The 22,210-nt window shown below is 47.2% G+C and overlaps 1 protein-coding gene across 3 annotated transcripts in view; it reads right to left on the minus strand.

The window, feature by feature from the left end:
• The window catches only part of URB1 (URB1 ribosome biogenesis homolog), a 67,241-nt gene that overhangs the window by 39,471 nt on the left and 5,560 nt on the right, over positions 1–22,210 (minus strand). For all 3 annotated transcript variants that reach the window (XM_026513602.4, XM_057306629.1, XM_044378121.3), the window contains 10 exons: positions 17,643–17,739; positions 15,507–15,592; positions 13,028–13,153; positions 11,269–11,393; positions 7,638–7,833; positions 5,992–6,129; positions 3,226–3,399; positions 2,425–2,554; positions 1,695–1,811; positions 340–452 (listed from right to left, as the gene is read on the minus strand). In XM_026513602.4, the coding sequence (XP_026369387.2) occupies positions 340–452; positions 1,695–1,811; positions 2,425–2,554; positions 3,226–3,399; positions 5,992–6,129; positions 7,638–7,833; positions 11,269–11,393; positions 13,028–13,153; positions 15,507–15,592; positions 17,643–17,739 (1,302 nt within the window). The remainder of the gene's footprint in view (positions 1–339; positions 453–1,694; positions 1,812–2,424; positions 2,555–3,225; positions 3,400–5,991; positions 6,130–7,637; positions 7,834–11,268; positions 11,394–13,027; positions 13,154–15,506; positions 15,593–17,642; positions 17,740–22,210) is intronic.

Below are 22,210 nucleotides of genomic sequence, written 5' to 3' on the forward strand. Positions count from 1 at the left end.
AAAGGAAAAGGAATGTATTTTATTTCCAAAAAGGTTTTAAAAGACAAGCAAAATGTAAAGTCGTCAAGATTAAAAACAAAAACAAAAAAAACCCAACCCAAACTCCCAATGCCCAGCAATGATATCGCTTCAGTCAGGACCCACCGAAACACCTTATTTTGCAAAAGCAAAGAGATTCTCAGGCCCCGGCCTCTGCTCTAGGTGCGTCTGAGAGGCGAACCGTGAATGTCTTCTTTGTAACCAACCGTCAGGTTCTGATCCAGTTAGAAATTTCCAGGCCCAAAAAACCAACATGCCCGCGAGTTAGTTAACAGAAGGTGGGAGCTCTCCGCTTCCTACCTGTGCCTTCAACCACGAAAACTTGCTGGCGGGCAGCTCCAGGGCTACCTGGAGAATGTGGTGCTGCAGAATGGGAGGCACCTCCTCTCGGAGGCCCTGCTCCGAGATGACGCCTGTGGGCAGGAAAGAGGAGCACAGACAGCAAGTCACGTGGAGGAAGGCACCCAGCCACTGCTGCCCCGGCCAAGGGGACCAGAGAAGGAACTCCATTCGCAAAAATAAGAAGGGGGATCTGGGGCTCCATCCTCCCTTGTCCTGGGCCCACTCTTCTGCCCAGACGCACCTCACCTGCCGTGTCCTCCCCCTCCTGTGGTCTCTCCAAATCTTCAGCAAAGAGCCCTAACTCCACCGGCCCAAAGCAGCCCGCCGGCCCCCACCGACCTCTCCCTACAGCCTGGGCCTCATGCTGCCCCTTGGGGGCAGTCCGGCGGGAGGCACCGGCCTCACTCCCCAGACTGCAGAAATGTCGTGAGCACACTGTGGCCACCGGAGCCCCAGACTGGGTCCTTATCCTCTGCCCTGAATTCTGGGTTTCTCTTTGCTTGGGAACGACACAGTACTAAATAGTAAATGATAAATTTCATATTCTCACAGCAAAAGAGAACCTTTTGCCTTCAAACAATTAAAAAAGTTAATTATAGCTTTTCATTAGGATTATTCCAATAGCTTATATAAATCCCAGGAATGATATCTCTGCAAGTTTTCTTCTGTAGGCCCAATTATAAAGTCGATTTTATTAGACAAACTTTTCCATCAAGGAAACGTGACGAGACAAGCGTAACTTTAACTTTTACAAGATGTGGTTTGAACCTGCCTTACTGAGGAAAATATGAGTCAACGATGTCAGAAGTGCCTCTGCGCGAATGGGACATCTCTTCTCTGTGGCTCTCGTTTCTTTTTTCTTTAAATTAATGTATTTTTATTTAAATTCAATTAACATATAATGTATTATTGGTTTCAGAGGTAGAGGTCAGTGACTCATCACTCTTATATAATACCCAGTACTCATTACATCACATGCCCTCTAATTTCTGCACCCCTGCTCCTCTGAAAAGAGGCTTTAGAGTTAATGTCACACGATCGGATTTGTCACTCATCCCCTGCAGACAACTCAGGCTGCCTGGCTTCTCCCTTCTCTGTCTGCTGCTAAGTGGTCATCTGATATTTACTTAAGGAAGACTGGCTATGTGAAATGTATTAGTCCAAATACAAATAACCAGGCTGGGGGATCATGCATGCCGGTGAAACCGCCCACCAGCCCTCCCAGCCCTCAGCTCCAGGGGCTCTGCTCTGGCCCAGCCACGCCTCCTTCATCCCTGCTGGCAGAGGGGCACCTGCGGGCTCTGGGGACGCACCTTTCAGGAGCTTGCTGAAGTCGAAGTTGTACTGCATGACCACGTGTGGGACCACCTTCTGGTACAGGCATATGACCTGCAGCAGAACAGCTTTCAGAAGAATGGTTTCTGCATCATCTGAACCAAGATCAAACACCTTAAATTAGGTAACATGCTTGTTCTTTGTCCTTCATCAGCAGTCAGTAAGCAGTCGAGCCACCCGTGACCCACTGCAGTGAACTCCACGCTGAACGCAGAGGCTGCAGACGGATCCCTACGAAGTCAATGTGGTCAAGACCGTCCAAACAGACTATGTGTAAATCCTCATTTCGGTGCCGTGACCCGGGACAGGCTACAGCTGCTCTCTCTGTGCTTGAGCGCCCTCATCTGAACAATGCCTACCCTCGCAGGGCCACCACAGGACCACCGCGAGGATTAAATAGCACAGAGACAGAAGATGCAAGGCCCACTGCCTGGCAGGCCAATAACAAGGTCTGAGTCAATGTGTCTCATCACTGGGGGCACTGTGTAGCCCACCTCTACCTGCATAGCAAAGGAGAGCCCCCAGCCCCCCAACATGGAAAGGCCAGAGCACAACACCCTTCGTTCAAGTCTTTAGAGAGACCTGGTGCTTGCATAAAGCTTGGGCGCATTTCCAATAGATCCCCTGAAAGCCCCTGTAGGCAGGAGGTGTCCCCAGGTGCCCACACCACCTCTGTCTGCACACAGCAGAGCCCCGCACAACACTCACCACACTCAGGAGCCCCGCAGGCGGCCGGAGTCCGGTTGTCCCTCTTCTTTCCTTTCTCGTCATCCTGTTTCGTGTCCTGCTTTCTTAGGGACTGCCAGACCCACACGATGGTGTTGAGGTCTGGTAAAATCTAAAAGGGAAAACAAATAAACACAAAACCACGCACATTAAACAAGGGAGGGAAACAAATGAAATGAACCTACTACAGAGAAGCAAAACAAAAGGGAGGATTCGAGTGGGGGTGTGTGTGAGTGTGTAAGAGACGGGATGCGGGGAGGAACACAGGCCCACACGCTCCATGAGTTCTCTCTGTGCTGATTCCCACGACATACAGCAAGGACGTGGTGAAAACACAAGCACCCACCATTACAACAAAACCCCCGAAGACTCATTCGCCTGAGCAAGACACTAGGAAAAAAGAAACCTGTCCTCTGACGGGCCGGGGGCCTCACCAGCGTGACCTTGGCTCCTTTGGGGCAGGCGTCCCATCTGCAGATGACGACTGCCCTTCCTTACTTACCAGAACAGGCCCCGGGAGAGGAGGGCGTGGGAGGGGCCTCCCCAGCCACCCCCTCACGCTGGCCATAATCCAGTATGTGCAATGGCTGGGGAGGGAACCACCAGCAGCTCCTGGGGAGGCTGGAGGTCCCAGGAGCACCCGAACCCTTCCATTGCACTTCATTTCACACCTGGCCTCTGTGCTCCTGGGACGGCCTCTTCCCCTGCTGTGCTCGCCTGTGACAGCTATAAGGAAGGCTCCAGAACCTCGTTCGGAATGGCCACAGCTGCTGCCGTACCTACCTTGCTCAGAGCTTCTCTGAAGAGTCGCACGAAGTCTTCCATCACCGCGGCCGAGTACACGCCTGATCCCTGCCACGTCTCTTTATTTAGGCAGTGGTCAACAGTTTTCAACGCTCTTTTCAAAATGACGGAAATAAGGGATAAAGCTGTGTGTTTCACCGACTTGCTGTCCAACTGGGAAGAAAAAGAGGTAAATCCACACATCTGGAGGCTGCACTGGTGGACACAGACCTCCCAAGCCCTGCGTCTGGCTGGCTCTTACTCCTCCTGAGGTTGCTGGCAGGGAGGGCCGCACGAGCCGGGGAGCCTCGACCCTGCGAGAAGCAGCAGCCTGGGGACCCGCCCTGTTGACTGCCTGCGGATCTGACCTCAGCAGTGACTGAGGAGATGGCAGCTGAAAGAAAAATCTGATAGTTATGTTTAATTCTGTTTCACTGTCTGTGTTTGGTAAGTCTTTTCTGACAGGCACTGAGCTCACGTGGACTACCTGCATCAGGAACAGGTACGATCTCACCACAACCCCACCAGCCCCTGGAAAAGTGCTGAATGCTGGGTGCCCCGGTGACAAGAAAGGCACCACGTTCTGAGTATGAAAAACCACCTCCAGGCTTGGGAAGCGTGCAGCCCCCAACACAGGCCTCCAACAACCAGCCTTTTCACTTGGACCAGAACGACAGCCAGGAGACTATTCCAAATCCTCACTCGCTATAGAGATGAAATGAAATTCAAGAACCTGAGCTATTACCAAAACCCGGGTACCTCCTGGTAGACCTGGTGTCCGGCTGGCCCTGACCAAGTCTGGCAGGCCCAGGCACACCCCAGGTGCAGCCCCAGCTGGGATGCACCGGCTGGGCCACAGAGGACTGTCAGGCAGGCAGACACAAGTGCGACACCCCATTCCGCCTGCATTCTAATCAGCTGGGGGTTCATCGCACATGTACGCTGGCCACAAAAGTAGCGTGACATGAAATGCTCCAGGCCAGCAACGACTCCCTCCCCATAACCGCATCAAAGGCAGGGCCCAAACAAGGGTTCGTGGGCACACACTGCCTCCCAACACTTGATTTCCAGTTTCTAAAATAAGCTCTTTTCTTTGTGATTCTGAAATCAGAAATTAGGCTATTAAAAACTTTCCGATAGTAACGTAAAGACAAGAAAAACATAAAACACAGAGTCCACAGTCATCACGCCCAAGTCGCTGCCTCACTGTCCCAGTCAGGAAGGACCCACTGAGGCCAAGGCAAAGCCCTGCACCTGCACACGATGGCAGTACAGGACAGAAAGGACATCCCCTCCTCACCCAGCAGCCACCCCATCTAGGGGCACCACCCGTGGTCCTGAAACGACAGTGTGAGAGCGGGTAGCGAGCCTTCCATCTCAGATGGCCTGCCGGAGCCACTCCCAGCGGACAGGGACACAGCCACCGGCGACGTGGTCTCCCACCCAGAAAGGGGCCTCATCCGACACCCGCCTTTCAGTTCTGTTTCCTTAACAGCCCCTCAAGATTAAACAGTTTGTGTCTCCCACCAAACTGAGGGGCAAGTGAGCTGGGTCCTAATTTTGGTTATTATGATTCGGCAACCAGAACAAAAGGCCTTTCTGCCAGGTCCCACACTGGCCTCCTCCCTGTTCCTCGCTCACTGTCCACTCTCAGCACAAACCCTGGACAGGCATTAGAAATGCTGAACCCGGGGCGCCTGGGTAGCGCAGTCGTTAAGCGTCTGCCTTCAGCTCAGGGCGTGATCCTGGCGTTCCGGGATCGAGTCCCACATCGGGCTCCTCCACTGGGAGCCTGCTTCTTCCTCTCCCACTCCCCTGCTGTGTTCCCTCTCTTGCTGGCTGTCTCTCTGTCACATAAATAAATAAAATCTTTAAAAAAAAAAAAAAAAGAAATGCTGAACCCCACTGCACGACCTAGGGAGTCCTTGCCGCGCTGCACCGACTGCCCATCATCACTGGGGCCACCTCGCGCCCATGCGACCCGCCACAGCAGACCCCGGTCCTGCTGCATCCACACGGCAACACAGCCTGCCTGAAGGGTAGACACCCCTCCTGTCCCACAGACACCCGGCCTCCCCCAGCTAAGTCTTGAGGCAACCCGGGAACAGGAGGAACTAGCAGACCCAAAGATCCATGCGTGCCAACAGCTCACAGCCATTCACTTAAGGCCCCAGAGCTGTACTAATGCACTCATCCCTCAGAACGTGGCTTCTGCAGGGAATTGGGGACCTTTACAACATATAATGATATGAAATTTAATTTTTCCGTGAACATGCCAATTTCTTCCATGAACAGGTCCTCTCTCAAAAGGCCTGAAATAGCTGATCCTCAAAATAAACATTCCCCAGAAATTTTAACACTATTCACTTACACCACAAAAGACGGGATCTGCCGGGCAAATTTCAGTCCCACCCCTATCTGCAAATCCTCAACTGATACTTTTATACATGACACTGGGCTGCAGCTGAACACACTGCCCTGCGTCTGAGTCCAACAGGCTCCCACCCTCAGGCAGGTGCAGAAAGCCATGTGGGGGGCTGTGGTCCTGGCTCTGTGCTGGAGCAGTTAAAGCAGTAGCCATATCCCCTGGCAGGAATGTTCCTTGGGCTCCAGGGTCCCTTGCCCAGGTAAGTGGACGCGGAAAGCCTGAGGCTCACTGACAACACACTATCCAATAAATCCAGGCTGGCATTCTCAGAACGATCCCCAGAAAGGCCGATGCGGTGAAAGGGAGAAAGTTCTAGAAGAAGAAAGGCAACCACTTACATTTAATGCCTGGGTGAACATGATCTTATTGCACACCAGGGGCACGGTGGTCACCATCACCATTGCCAGGAGCCGAGGCAAGGGGATGAACTCTCTGGTCTGAAAAGCCCGGGAAATGTCCGGCTGGGCCTCATAGATCTATGAAAAAGAGAAAAGAGAATAAGCTGGTGCAGGTTACATTTCAAACGTGAGGCTAACTGTAGGCACCCCACAGTGAAGCTGTTCCAATGACACAATTATAGTGATAAAGGTCCAAGGCCTGCCAAGGAACAGGGTCCGGAAGATTAACCCCTAAATCTACTCGTTAGAGAAAAGTCAGGTCACGAGACTGTTTGTTACCAGGGCAGTGACCTTCAAAGCAGAGCCCAGCCAGCAGCCTGGGGAGCCCCTTAAAACCTCTGATGGCAAATAAGTCACTGCTGGAACTAACAATCGCATTACTCACCATTACTGCACTTGACCGGCACCTGACAAATTATGTCATCTTTTTAATACTTCGTGACGACCCTTTGGGGTAGGGATATTTTACATTAAAATAAAAAACCTTCATAGATGACAAAATCAGACCTCAATAAGGTTAAGTAATTTCCCCAAGGGCACACAGCTAGAAAGCAGTGAAGCAAGGACTCGCACCCAGGCCCGCAAAGGCCATGCACTTGTCCCCTGCCCTTTCCTGGGGAGAGCAGCACCAGAGCACCTCCCCAAAGGGGTGCTGGCCACAGGGCTACCTTCCCCCAGAGGAGGGGCAAAATGCCTCCTTCTCGTCCCAAGAGACACGTGGGGACTGTATACACACACACACCGAGGAAAAGGAGAGTACTTGAAAAAAAACCTTGTTTTACAGATGACCCCATGCCCAGGTCGAGGCACAAGACAGTAATCTTAGATGTTTCACCATTCAGCAGGCCACAAATCAGAGCCTAACCGAGCCAGGCAGTACTGCCAAAGAACGTACAGTGGGTACTCCCACTGTTTGCAGGGAGGCTGATGTTTGTGACTACAAGGACATTAACCGGGGAGCCTGGGCAACACAGTCGGTTAAGTGGCCAACTCTTGGTTTTGGCTCCGGTCATGATCTCTGGTTGTGGGATCGATCCCTGTACTGGGCTCCTCGTTTAGCAAGGAGTTGGCTTGAGATTTTTCTCTCCCTCTGCCCGTCCCCCTGCTCACACATACTCCCTCTCTCTCAAATAAATAAATCTTAAAAAAAAAAAAAAAAAGATATTAATACACAGCCACTTAGACAAATAAACCATTGTTTCATAGCTTATTTCATGTTGTTCTAAGTACTTAAAATAGTCTTTAGAAACTATTCTACATTTCAGACATTTCACTAATTCCAGCCTAACTGTGCTTAAATTCATTAAGATCTCTCTCTAAGCAAAATCTGGATGAAGGAGATGAATTCAGCTTAACAGATTCAAAAGGCATCCACCTCCAAATTCAGCTTGGTGAAAAGCAGAATGTCCTCAGAGGACCAGGACACCAAGCTGACACACTCTAAAGCACCCCCTGAAGAATGGCTGAAGGAGCTCTCCATCCTGAAGTTCACGGGGACGTCACTCTCTGTCTCCCTGGCCTTCATCCCCTCAGCTCCCAACTCTCCGCCCACCACCTGACACCCTCCAGAAGAGTCCAGGTGTTACCTTGTTCAGTAGTTTTATGTTATTTGACCAAGTGGACTTCACTCTTGGGAGAAAGGAAAACGTGGCCTCCTTGAAGTATTTGTTCAGTAAGTCCGGACACACTTTGAGGATGCTCACCACCAGCTCCGCCACCAGCTCGTCGTCTGCGGCGGTCTTCAAACCCAACAGGAAGTGCAGGAGGGTCAGGTTCCCGCCTCTGTCGGAGGAAGAGAGCAGAGAAGGGTCTGCAGGGAATTTTCACAACACGCTGAGAGCTCGGGGTAATAACGCAGCTCCTCGAAATCGCCCTCAGAAAACACAGGGGTAACACAAGTGACCGGCAAATTGCACCTGTGACTCTCCCTTGTGACACAAGATGGGGTGTTTTCATGGCCTGTGGGGCTCTCGCTCTCCAACAAAGAGCTTGAATTTCACTCCTCTGTTCCTGAGTGGCTGAAAAAGTCTCCACTTTGTCCTGTTCTCCATCTCTCCTTCCCTCCCTTGAGTTCCATTTGACTCTTAGGAGGAGGAAGAAACCCCCCGTCTCCTACCAGTCTGCCCAGGAGTCAAGGCCAGTGTCAAGAAAGGACCAAAACCGCAGGGTGGAATCCACTCCAGACTTTCCCCGTGAGATTCTACTGACCTCTTCCCTCCAATGGCACATGAAAAGGCACGTATGTAAATAAATATTTATGTGAGCATTAAGTAGAAAAAATACAGAGGATGCGTTTTTCTTTTGAAAAGATTTTTTTACGTGAAGTCCTCATGAACTGCCCCACAGTCCACGGTGCCACAAAATGATTCCTAAAACTTGACAAAATGGCACAGTCTTTCCATAGGTTTTCTGCCTCCTCTGTTGCTAACTTACTTCAAATTCCTGTGCCTTCACTTAGCAGCTGCAAGAAGCTAATATAGGGGGAAAATCTGTATGAAAATATTAAAAACTTGTCCCAAAGTAGGCAGTTTTCAAAACTATGAAATCATAAAAAGAAGAATCAGGAAAACCTGTGGACATTAAAACTTGCAGAAAGGAAGCAACTAGCCCAGGATCTAGACCGGCAAACCCATAGAACTCTGTGCTTACCCCCAGATCCTTCTACGGAAGGATGACTTTTTGTATCTGCCTCTACCTGGGAGGTCACAAAATCCACAAAATCTGAGAACTTACCATGAGCATGCCACACCGACAGCTTCTAGGATCCTCACTGTTCTGTACCCCCTTAACAACTAAAACTAAGAGGCAATATGCAGCTTTACATATAATAAAAAGATTTTCAAAAATTGAATCCGAGTATAATTTTGATCAGAAACCTATCCTTTAAAAAGCTTAAAATTCTTGGAGCACCCGGGTGGCTCAATTGGTTAAGTGTCTGCCTTTGGCTCAGGTCATGATCATAGGGTCCGGGGATCGAGCCCTGCTCAGCAGGGAGCCTGCTTCTCCCTCTGCCCCTCCCCCTCCCCCTGCTTATGCTCGCACGCGCTCTCTTCCTCTCAATCTCAAATAAATAAAATCTTAAAAAAAAAAACAAACCAAAAACTTAAAATTATTTACATGAAAATTTCATGAGCAAAACAGTTTGTGCTGTCAGACGGACACAATGCTAAACCTACAAAGCGCACTACGGCTACTACACACATCCACGTTATTTCAGTCAACAATGCAATACAATGAACATTTCTATCTACGCAGCGTGCAACGTGTGCCAGCCACTGCTCTAGCCAGTTACCACACTCTACCTCCCTCTGAGGGGGACACCAATTTTGTTTCCATTTTACAGATGAGGCAACAGAGGCAGAGAGAAGTAGTACTTGTCAAGGTCTCAGAGCTGACTCCAGAATCTGTTCTCTTAGCCTCCACACCAGGGGCTGGCAAACGATGGCCCACCACCTGTCTGTATAAATAAAGCTTCATTGGAACACAGTTATACCCATTTGTTTATGTCCAGGGCGGCGCCGGTACTACGATGGCACAGTTGAGTGGTCACAATACAGACTGTATGACACACCAAGCCTGAAATACTTACTACCTCTCCCTCAGAGAAGACGTTTACCAAGCCCCGCCTACACTATAATGCTGCGCTTTCAAACACCCGCTACGTGCCAGGCACTGTCCTAGACACTGGGGATCCCAAACAGACCAGCCTCTGTTCTCATTAAGTCTCATCTATCAGGTGATGAAGAAGCGAGTAAATAAATGTGCAACGTAGCATTAAGTCACAGTCAAAAGCAGAGCCGGGCAAAATGACAGTGACAGTGAAAGAGCTATTTCAGAAAAGGGCTGCCAGGGTGGGCCTCTTGGATGTGGTGACATGTGCAGGGAGCCTTAAATGGACTCAGGGTGTGAGCCTTACAACTACTGGGGGACCACACATTTCAATTTTCTCAAAGCTTTCCATCCACGTCCCTACAAAAAAATTGCCTTCCTCTCCCCCAAGTACAAACATTTGCTCTTGCCCCTGGCTTCAAAAAACTGACGTAAACCACAGCTTATTTGAACAGACCTACACCCACAAGTTGATTCAAATATGCTCAACAAACGATCATCTATTTTATGGGTCTTACTTAAGAGGAAAAACAAATGTGTGTTAGGCATGGTGTTATATTATATTAGACTATAAAAGTCTGCTGTTACCTTTTAGCGGGCAAGTGAGCTGATTTTTGCTGATGAGAGAAAAGCTACACTATCATGAAACAAGGTTAAAAGAAAAAAACGATGTGGCAAGTTAATTCATAATAACCTCAGAATCAAAACAAGTCACAAGGAGAGAGAAAAATTTCCACCGTATCACCCTACTCTGAAGGAATCAGTCATTTCCTTCCTGGGTGAAACTGAATCAAACCATCTATATCTTAATAATAAAATGCTACAAAGGTTTAAAAAAAAATAAGGCTATTCACAATGACCAGAAAACATACCTAATATTTTTACTGTCAATGGGAAAAAATGCAGGTTGATAAACCCAACGGTGGGCTATTTTGGTCATTAGAAACTACTAACATGGCTAGGTACTACAGTTAGACCAAAAGAGAAAGTCTAAAAGAACACAATCTAAACCATCAGCTGCGGACTTCGTTTCCTCACTGATGAAATGTCACCATAATCCTGCAACATGAAACAAAATGTAAAAAACCAAACTGAGAAAAACAAGCTCATTAGCAGCTGTTTTTGAGGAGAGGAAGCACTATTTCACTGTTATGAGGGTGGGCTCGGAACCAGATTCCCTGGGTTTAAATCTGAACTCTGCCACTCACAGGCTGAGTGACCCGACCTCCCTGTGCCCACTGCCCTCATCTGCTAAAATGGGATAACACTAGCTCCCACCTCAGGGAAAGTGGACGTAAGACTTGCCCTCAGACCCCGCCGAGAGTCACAGCCTCGCGTGGAAGCCGCAGCACCGCGCTGGGTGAGCCACCTCCTACTGGGTGTCTAAGTCAACAGCTACCCTGAGCCCTCTGCTCCAAGGGCACGTCATGAGCAGCCGCTCTCTGGGTCTCCAAACGTTCACCCCTAAGATGAGTTAGGTAACATCTAAAGTCCTAGCTGTAAGCCACCACAATTCCACTACTCCACAGATCTCCCCGGGAAGCCACGTACGTACGTGACGACTGCTGAGGAACACGCGCGCGGGGTTCACAGGGGTGCTTGCCTTACCTGCCCATGGTGCCGAGAGACGCGTCATAGAAATTAATCCCATGCTTGAGCGAACAGCACAGATCCATCAGGAAGGCGTGAACAAGCTCCCTCACCATGGTCTTCCCCGCATCCTCAGCAGAAGCCTATGAGGGTTTTTTAAAATTCAGTGAAAATCTCAAGTTCATAAGCCTCAGTAACAACTGCAGAGTAAAAACTGGACAATACCGCACACCCGATGACGACTTAGAAAACATTTAAACACTTGGTATCATTCAAAAAAACAAAGAACACAAACACCAATCAAGATAAAAAAAATACTCTCATACATGGACTTTAAAAAGAAGTAATAAATTACATAAATAATAAAGAAAAAAACAAACAAGGTCATAGATACAGAGAACGGATTGGTGGTTGCCAGAGGTGGGCGTTGGGGATGGTGGTGAGAGAAATGAATGAACTGTTTTTGTCTTAGTTTAAATAAACTGAATTAAAAAAGAAAATATTTCTCTTTAAAGTTGAACAAACAGGGAGTTGCTGGAATAAGAAACTAGAGCTAACTGGCCATTTTATGTCATTTCTTATCGGTTCCAAGCACTTGGCAATGAAGGTTCTCATTCCACCTTTACGGCTGCCTCATGCGCCTGGCAGGACAGCAATGACTGCCCCCACTGCACGTAAGAGCAAACTGTGGACAGCACAGCCGAGGTCCCCGATGAGTGAGTGAGTGCAGAGAGGCCAGTATCAGCACCCCCATTATTGAAGAGTCTCCCTTTCCAGCATGTACTTCAGTTACAAAACCTTTAAGCTTCTCTTTTAAGCTTCTCTTTGCTTTTGCGCTGTGATGCTGTGACTGAATAAGAAATAAATACAGTTGACCTTTGAACCATAAAAAAAGAAAAAAAGATTAAAAAATACTCTTAAGAGGGGGCAAGTTTAAACCTGTATTTTTATACAAGCTTAAGAATGACTTAATTTCTCTTGCTCTTTTGAATAAAATTCCACATTTGGGAGTGTTTTTATTAAGCCTCCGAGGCTTCCTGGTAATAAGAGCATACAAAGCATGTTCAAAACAAGAGGGCATAGGCTCACAGAGATAAAAGAAGGTAAAACACAGGGCTGTTGAGAGGTAAATTACTATAAAGTTCACAGGAAGTTTGAGCCTTCACTTCTCTGGCCAAGTCCATGTTCAGAAACACCCTGAGGAAAATCGAAATGAGGAGGATTAAAAGGTACACTGGCCTTGGGTCAACTCGAGAGCAACTGGTCTAATTCAACACTTGAGTAACTATTACAAAATAAATTACACATGTCAGGAGGTGAGGAAATTGGGGTTTTCCTAGACACTCAGGATCCTGAAGTGAAACCAACAGGCCTTGAAATTCCAAAAGCTGGTATGGAGAGAACGGAAAAGAAGGAAAAAAGGAGGTCAATGAGAGGAGGAAGAGAGCCTAGATCAACACCGTACATTTACTGGGCAAGCCCCGCAGGGAGTAAGTCCAGCATGTCACTCAGCTAAAGGAAGTAAGAGTTTTCTCTTCAAGGGAAAAAAAAGTCTAATATCATAATACCTCAGAGATTAGGGAAAAAATCTTCTAAAAAAATAAAATTTGAAAGATCATATTTCATCTAAGCAGGGAATTAATAGAACCACAAGCCAAGAGAAACAGATCAAATGGGGGGACTTTTTTTTTTTTTTTAGGCAGGTGGATTCCTCAGCTTCCAGCTGTGAGGACCACACGCTAATGGTGAGGTCAACTCAAACCCAACAGGACTGTACCTTGACATTTTCCAGGCTCACATCAACAATCCCATTCCAGCTGTAGAGAGCTGCTATGTGGTTCAGTAACTGCCCGGTAAAGAAACGCACCTTCTGGGTTTTGGTGATATTTTTATTGTGAACTACCTGAAAACAATAAAACAAATGAATTTCAAAGAATTCGATTTTTTTTTTTAAAGATTTTATTTATTTATTGACAGAGACAGCCAGCGAGAGAGGGAACAAAAGCAGGGGGAGTGGGAGAGGAAGAAGCAGGCTCCTAGCGGAGAAGCCTGACGTGGGGCTCGATCCCAGAACGCCGGGATCACGCCCTGAGCCGAAGGCAGACGCTTAACGACTGCACCACCCAGGCGCCCCAAGGAATTTGATTTTTAAAAGTGTTTCTTGTCATTACAAAAATCACGTAGGGCTATGGCAAAATGTGTAACTAAAAAAAGAAAAAACATAAAAGAGAAAAAAAAATTCAACAGTCTTCGAACCATCCTAGGATACGCACAGCATCGCGGTTCGTTTCCTTTCAGCCCTCCACCCCGCAACACGGCTGTGTGCGTACCGTTTGGGTTTTTCGTCTCTGTGATTATACTTCTAGTTCTCTGCCCACTTTTACTTATATAACATGAGCTTTTCCCACATTATTAAAAACTCCTTTAGAACCTCATTTGGAGGGCTATCACTCTAGCCTGTGAGTGACCATAATTTGCATCACCATTCCCGGGGTATATGCAATTAGGCCGTTTCTACTCTGGCTGACAACATCTTTGTAAAGTCTTCCCTGCATCCCTGATCACAGGCCTGGAAATGGGGCACCAGTTCTCAGCTCCCCCCAGACCCACTCCCAGAACCTCTGGGGATGTGGCCCAGGTCTATGTGTTTCAAATTCGCTTCCTGGGTGGTTCCCCGGGAACCCCCCCTCACCCCCAAGGCTAGGAACATTTTTAAGACCTCTGACACATACTGCCAAGCCTGCTCTAACACGTCGTCCAGAAAAGTACCTGATTCAAAGCATCTTTGCCAGCACTGAATATCACTGTTTTAAAAGGTCAATGCCAATTTGATAGGTGAAAAAAACCTGTAACTCACGACTCGTGTTACTTTAAATCAGGGTTTCTCAACCTCAACACTACTGGTATTTTGGCCCAAATAACTTGCAGCAGACTGTCCTGCGCATTGCAGGATTCTGAGCAGCATTACCCACTAGATGCCAGCTATACTTCTGCAGCTATGACAACCAAAACTGTTTCCAGACACTTCCAAATGTCCCACAGTGGGGGGCACAAAATCACTCCCAGCTGAGAACCACAGTTTTAAATATACTATGCTGATCAGCTATTTTTATGTGGACTGCCAGTTCATGGTTTTCACAACTTTTTCTGTTGGGAGAGTCACAGAGTTTTTCTAACTGATCATTTAAGTTGCTTCTGTATTGAAGACAGCGATTCAGTCAGTTTTAAAATTTCTACAAGATGCTTGTAAAAGGCAGAATATGCAAGGTAATTCAAAATAACATTTTGCTAGGTATGTAAATGAAGAAGAGCTGTAATTTACAGCTCACAATTAATCCAATGGCTTCCCATGAAATAGTGGGCAGCAGCTTTTCTCCCGGTATGATGATACGGCAGCCTTAAGAAGCAGTTTTCCAACAACTGTTGGAGAGGATGTGGAGAAAGGGGATCCCTCCTACATTGTTGGTGGGAATGCAAGTTGGTACAGCCACTCTGGAAAACAGTGTGGAGGTCCCTTAAAAAGTTAAAAATTGAGCTACCCTATGATCCAGCCATTGTACTACTGGGTATTTACCCCAAAGATACAGACGTAGTGAAGAGAAGGGCCATATGCACCCCAATGTTCATAGCAGCAATGTCCACAATAGCTAAGTTGTGGAAGGAGCCGAGATGCCCTTCAACAGATGACTGGATTAAGAAGTTGTGGTCCATATATACAATGGAATATTACTCAGCTATCAGAAAGAACGAGTTCTCAACATTTGCTGCAACATGGACGGCACTGGAGGAGATAATGCTAAGTGAAATAAGTCAAGCAGAGAAAGACAATTATCATATGGTTTCTCTCATCTATGGAACATAAGAACTAGGAAGATCGGTAGGAGAAGAAAGGGATAAAGAAAGAGGGGGCAATCAGAAAGGGGAATGAAGCATGAGAGACTATGGGCTCTGAGAAACAAACTGAGGGCTTCAGAGGGGAGGGGGTAGGGGACTGGGATAGGCTGGTGATGGGTAGTAAGGAGGGCACGTATTGCATGATGCACTGGGTGTCATACGCAACTAATCAATCATTGAACTTTACATCAAAAACCAGAGACTAACATAATATAATAAAAAAAAATTGATTATTAAAAAAAAAAAAGCAGTTTTCCATTCCACCGGTGTAACAACCCATATGCCGTTAGCCGTTACAGCTCTAGGGTCCTGGCAAACACTGGAGAAGACAGGTGACAGGAATACTGAGTCAAAACACTTACCTTTGTTTTCAGTGTGGATAACAAAATATTGATGGTAGAAATCCTGTCTTCCTTTATGCCTGAGCTAAAAATGCAAGGAATAAATTCTGAAAGGAAAAGGTTCAAAGCATTAAACTCAAAAATATTTTGAACATGAGAACGGATGTGAGAACATTACTTCTTAAAGTGGTACAGCACAAAAGCCATTCCCCCCCCCTTTTTTTAAGGTTCTGTCTTTTCTCAATTACATAAGGTCACAGTAGGAATAACCACTTCATGACATAGGAAATCAATATCTAAAGGTAGAATAATGACAAAACCATTAAAAAAGTTCAGTTTTGTTGTTTTACTTTCCTTTTCTCATATTAACTTAAAATTAATTCTATAGCAACCGTTCGAATGTATGGTATGAACACAATTTGGCTAAATGTCTCTCTTTGCTTAGACTTGCTCAGTTATATTTTAAATCATGGTCATCATTTTATTGACTGGTGGCAGAATTTGGGATGACCTGTTTGCTTTCTTTTCATATTTTTTGGATCCCCAAGGAATTAGCCACCACAGCTTGATGCCACATACTAACATACTGGTGATACTGGGCAGAAACATCAAAGAGATTATAATTTCACTGGCTCCACTGGTGCTCAGTGGGCACACTGACTTTCTAAAAAAGCAAATTCACTCTCAAAAAAAGAAAAATTGGAAAATACCAGACAAACCAAAAGAACGAAATCTGAATGGAACCATCACTCCACTACCCAGAGGTTAACACTGTCAACATCTGGGCTACTAGTTAACTGTTAACCTTCTGATAGATCCATATTCTGTTACACATTTATCTTTTCAGTAAAATGGGATTTATGCCCAATCACATACTGTTTAAGGGCTGATGTCAGGAAGCATATTTCTACACCATTTTTAATAGCTGCATTCCATCTTAGCATTAGTCCTCAGTTTGCACAATCAACCCCTTCTTGGTGGACAGTTAGGAGTCCAATTTTTAGCTAACATGAAAAAAGAGCCCCTAAGAAAACCTCTACTCACCTCCTTAATTCCTCCCTTAGGAAAACAACTAGACATGAAATGGCCGGTCAAACCTTTTTAAAGTCCTGATGCACATGGCCGAAGTGCTTGCCAAAACACGAACTGAAGCTCGGCCCTGCCCCGTTAGCAGTGTACACGAATAACCCCAAATCACTGTCCTTTAATAAAGGCCAGACGGCAGAGATGACCCAGGGGAATTCTGCAGAATGCCTAGCCCTGGCAGGAGCTAGCCACAAGCGGGAAAGGCATGCAATGAAGGTGTCTCCTCCACGGGGCTGCCTCCCCAGTGCAATGTGGCTCCCCGCACGGATCAGGGCTGACGACATTGAGGGTGACCAGCACCCATACCCTGTTCTTAAATGGCCCCTGGCAGTCATCTGGAGAGAACTCTGGTCTCCTACACTGGGGGAGGTGAGGGATGGGCTACAGCCTGACCACACTGGGCATCAGGCATCACACTGTTCCTCCAACACCTCCCAGAGCTCCGGCAGGGCCACGGAACTGCTCCCCACCTGCAGGCAGGGCTCGGGTCCGGGGGATCGTACTGAACGACTGCCATGTGCTAAGTGTGGTCTAGGGCTGCCACTCTCTGTCTTACTGAAGCTCTTGATAAACTGCAAGTGGCCCTAACAGACTAAACTATGCCAAGCCTGACTCTAGGGTGACAGCCACCAGAAGGCGGTCCAGCTGGAATTCTTTGAAGCTCTACTGGTTAACATTCTGGTAACATGTGGCAAAGCTATTGAAGGAATTAAGCTTTAGTTTTTCAAACCCAATTACTAAAGAAAGCCAGGTAGCCAGGGCTACGTATCTGTGTGGGTTCTGGAACCACAAAGCCTCCTTTGTTTGTGGGAGTCTCCGAGGTCTGCATCTGTGCTGTTAGGACATTGCTCAGCATTCCAGACAGCAGAGCAGGAAGATCTCTGCTCACACTGACTAGCCACCTCCGAACTGCACTGACCGAAGCTTCGCCGCATACGCATCCTTCATCTGAGTGTGCGAGGCGGCTGCAAAAGCTGCAGACTTTTTCCAACCTGGGAAAACTGCTTTGCGGGAGACTTTCCAAAACCAATCGTAATCAGGCTTTGCTACGAGACAAAGGGGGAAACCTACCTTTTAACTCCAGCACTTGCACTATCGTGCTGTCATCGCCAGCGATCAGAAAGGAAAGGGCAAACTGAATGTAGGCCAGCCGGACGTCATGCACGCCCTGGGGGGTGAAGGAGACCATGTGTCACAAGCATATCCATACACCGCCCCCACCCCCGGAAGCAGGGACTCGGAGGTACATGCACCCCTTCCCATCCCAGTGGCACAGAGGCCTCAGCGCCTGTGCCATCAGAAGGCTCGGATCTAAAACCAGCACTCATCTCTCTGTGCGAACACAGGGTTTTTTTCTTTGCTCTTTTCCCTCCGTCTTCTGCTCTATTTTTCTTTCTCTTTTAAACTGTTTCTAAAAGCGAAAGTATGGAAGTCTGGGTGGCTCAGTCGGTTAAGCGTCTAACTCTTGATTTCAGCTCAGGTCATGATCTCAGGGTTGTGAGATGGAGCCCTGCACTGGGCTCTGCACTGGGCATGGAGCCTACTTAAAATTCTCTTTCTCTCCCTCTGCCCCTACCCCTTCTCCCTCTCTTTAAAAAAAAAAAAAAAAAGACAAATGTCAAGAAATAGGCCAAAAATAAAGAAAAAAATTACCAAGATGTCTATCTGAAATACCAATTTTCATCCACTATGCTTAAAAGCAACAGCATAATGGCTCACTGCTTAATAAACACAGAAGTATGGGTAAAGTATACTTGTGTCCCCTTCCACTGGCATACATAACCATTTGTGGTTTATGAACCACTTCGGTATAGAGCAGAAGATTCTCGGCCCGTCTAGATCCATCTACTTCACTTGTCAGTGAAATCATATACGTGTTTTTTAAAAATCCAGAGCCAATGGAAAGACCAGTTCTACTTTTGCTGACACCAATGAGGTGATGTCCGGGTCTTATTAGGTATTATAAATTCACACCAGACACCAAAGCCCAGATGCTGTCATATTACAAACCCAGCGTGGCCTTCCCGGGACTGCCATCTGCAGGGTCCCGCAGGACACAGCCGTGACCCGGGACAGTGGGCATCCTCAAAGACGGCCCACCAGCCATGACCAGTCGCCAACACTTCAGGGCAAGTGGCAGGGGCCATCTAGTCAACTTTCTCTCCCAGGAATTTTAAGACATGCCATGTCTCCTCACCCATTTCACACCCCAGGGGCCGGTCATGGCACCGTTCATCGGTTGTACCAGCACTAGCTCAGACCCTGAAACCCTCCACTGCTTTAGCTGCACTCTCTTCCCTACTTCAGTGATTCCAGAGAGCACTCAATTTGCTGACAAGAACACAGTTAATACCACGGAGAATCATTGCCCTGGATGCCTGGAGAAGATTAAGAAGTCTGCCTTCCAGACAGTTCCATTCCATTTAGTAGTTGGCAGCATGGTGGTGCTGGTGGTGAGGAGATGAACGTCATTTACTGAGGACTTACTATACATCAGACACCAAGTCAAAGGCTGCACATCTGTGACTTCATTTACTCCTTCAGGTGGAAATACCTTCTACACACATTTTACGGATGAGGAAATGAGGGTTTTAAAAACTCATTCAAGGGGCGCCTGGGTGGCACAGCGGTTAAGCGTCTGCCTTCGGCTCAGGGCGTGATCCCGGCGTTCTGGGATCGAGCCCCACATCAGGCTCCTCCACTAGGAGCCTGCTTCTTCCTCTCCCCCTCCCCCTGCTTGTGTTCCCTCTCTCACTGGCTATCTCTGTCTCTGTCAAATAAATAAATAAAATCTTAAAATAAAATAAAAACTCATTCAAGGTCACACAACTGTGAGTATGTACTAGAATTACAAAGTACAAAATAATTGTACAAACATACTGCTTCACGCCCGACTTTATGTCTGACTATAGAGAAGTGCTTCCTTCTCAGAGCTTCCAAGGCATTTTCATTTCGCTTGTTCTCAAGATGTAAGGACCACACTTGCAACCACTCAGGCCTCTATGTGAGTTTCTAATTAATTCTGTCTCATTTTGTTGTGTGTACGTCTCTCAGGGAGAAGAGAAAGGCCATCTGACCCACACTCTGCAACATCTGGATGGAGCCAATGCACACTGACTGTATTCATGGGTCTACACCTCCAACCCTGCCCCACGGCATTTCAGCAAGACCTTATCAGACCAGTGCTAGTTTACTCCAAGTACACTAAGAGCTCAAAACTACCCTCCCCTTTCTGGGGACTACTCTGCAGACCTCCTTACAAGATTGAGTTTGGGTACGATGGTCACTAAAGTTTTGAAAATGAGCTGCATTTCCTCAGAGTACCAGCAACGTCTCAGTGCCTTCAAAACTCACCAATTCAATCTTGTTCAAACACCAATTATATTCAAGATGCCATAATCTCAGGCTCAGGGAGGACGCAAAGATGACTGAGATGTTGTCCCTGTCCTCTGGAAGCTTAAAGTAACCACTGCTCCCAAGCTATCTCGATGCCTCGTTGCTGAAAGAAACATGTCAACTAATTCAAGCACAGTTAACTTGCTATCCTGATCTACGTACGCCTGGTACGATGCCAAAACTTGCCTGGTAAGATTAAATTAGGTTCCGTGCTTTGCTAGCTAGTTAGAAAGGCTCTACAAGTTTTTGGGGTTTTTTTTTTTGGGTCCACTTAAGTACTGGAAGTCAGGGTCCTGGAATGTGTGTCCCAATTATGTGCTATTCTAGATCTTTCCATCCTGCTTGTACACAGCAAGCAGTTGGGACTAGATGCCCTCAAGGGTCCCCCCAGCAACAAGTTTTGAACAGACATGGAATGCAGTCCTCACCTCCTGGTATCCATCTCGTATATCCCAGCCAACCCCAAATTTCAGGTTCCTGACACTGAACAAACCAAGACCCCCAAGACATAGCACCCGCCCACTCCAAGCAGCCACGGCCACACCTCCTGCTCACCCCCCTGGCCAGACAGTCCCTCACTGTCCCTGGGTCTCCACCCTCCACCTCTGGCAAGCTCCATCAAAGGCAAGAGGGTCACATGCCTACTCCTCATTCCTACCCTGTGACTTCACAGTGCTATTATCCTAGGAAGAAAGCATCCTGAACGCTTTATGGCTTGTTCTGCAAAACACGGTCTAAAATAGACCAAAACATATTTGGTAAAACTGCTCTTTGGCAAGCGATATAAACAGTGCTTTCTTTGGCTGGACGAAAAAGAACCATAATCCTCTCTCTTCATGAGGCTTTAATAATTTCCTCCAAAACGTTAAAACACACTTATTAAAAAAAAAAGATCTAGATATCCATCAGCTTCTTCAATAATTAAATGGAATGAAAAAAAGTTGGGGGGTGGGGACAGAAAACTCAACAACACGAAGGAATTTAAGAAACAGACCCACCAAACACAATATATAGCCCTAGTTTGGATCCTGATTGAACAACAAAGTGTAAAGACACTTCAGAGACAGTGGGGAAAAACTGAGACCAAACTGGGCATTCAGTGATATTAAGAGTTATGAACGGTATCAGGTACGGGGATGGTAATGTGGTTCTGTGTTTTACAGGTACACACTGAAATATGCATGAGGGAATATGGTTCACGTGTGGGGTCCACTCGACTGCCTCCAAACAAACCAAGAACGTGGCAGAGGTGACAGTGTCTGCAGGTGGAGGATGGGGGTTCTCTGTGCTGCTCTCTATTTTTTAACGTCCCTAACATTCCTGTATGGGGAAAGAAAACTTAATGTCTAAGAATCATTTCCCATGACATAAAGGTACACCATTAGGAACACTCATCTTGACAACAACTCCCATTTTACAGATCAAGGAGACGTAAAACATAACTTGCCAAGAGGAGCCTGAGGTGAGGCAGCGCACACACCGTCTGCAGCCGGGGTTCAGGCAGGGGAGCCCGCATTGGGCCTTCCCTCGTTGTGTCTTGGTGGGTGGTCGGGGTCCTGACATATTTTACTTACAGGGCTGAGCTGGTTCAGGTCAAGAGAGACGGGGGTGGAAATGGGAAGGGACTCTGATGGATAATTACCGACGGGCTGACTGCCAAGTAAGACCAAAGAACCATGACATTTGCCCTGGTGTGCAAATAGCACGCAAATCCTTTTTATTAGAAAAGCATTTAAATGTCAGCAGTCATTACTCAATGAGTGGAATTTGTTGACGCGTTCATAGTATGTAAATAACTCATGATAATAAGGAGAGTATCCATGAGACACCAAGACCTGGAATTTTCTCCTCAGAAGAACACCTTATTTGTCCTGACAGGAAAACCCTCAACACTGGGCCAGCCTCACAGAGCCAGAAAAGTCACCTGGCGTTAATATGATAACCTCCAGTCTACTACCTGGCAGTGTGGAAACTTACGAATCTCCCTGAAGAGTGAGAGGACAAGGTGCAGAAGTAAATTATGCTAACGTGCTTCTCTTCCTCAGCAGACAGGCTGGTTAACTGCTGGTCTGCTGTCTGTGCTCGGGGAAGGGAGCCCCGGCTGTTCCCGGCAGGACAGCGCCAGCAGGGAGGGCTGAGACAGCCTGCAGCTGGCCCACAACTCTCTCCAGCTGCTGAATCTTCAAACTTATGCTCTTTCCTCAAGAACCTTTCTAAACCCAAGTGAAACTTCTAGAGCCAGC

This window comes from Ursus arctos, unplaced genomic scaffold (assembly GCF_023065955.2).
Source record: "Ursus arctos isolate Adak ecotype North America unplaced genomic scaffold, UrsArc2.0 scaffold_4, whole genome shotgun sequence".
Taxonomy (NCBI): domain Eukaryota; kingdom Metazoa; phylum Chordata; class Mammalia; order Carnivora; family Ursidae; genus Ursus; species Ursus arctos.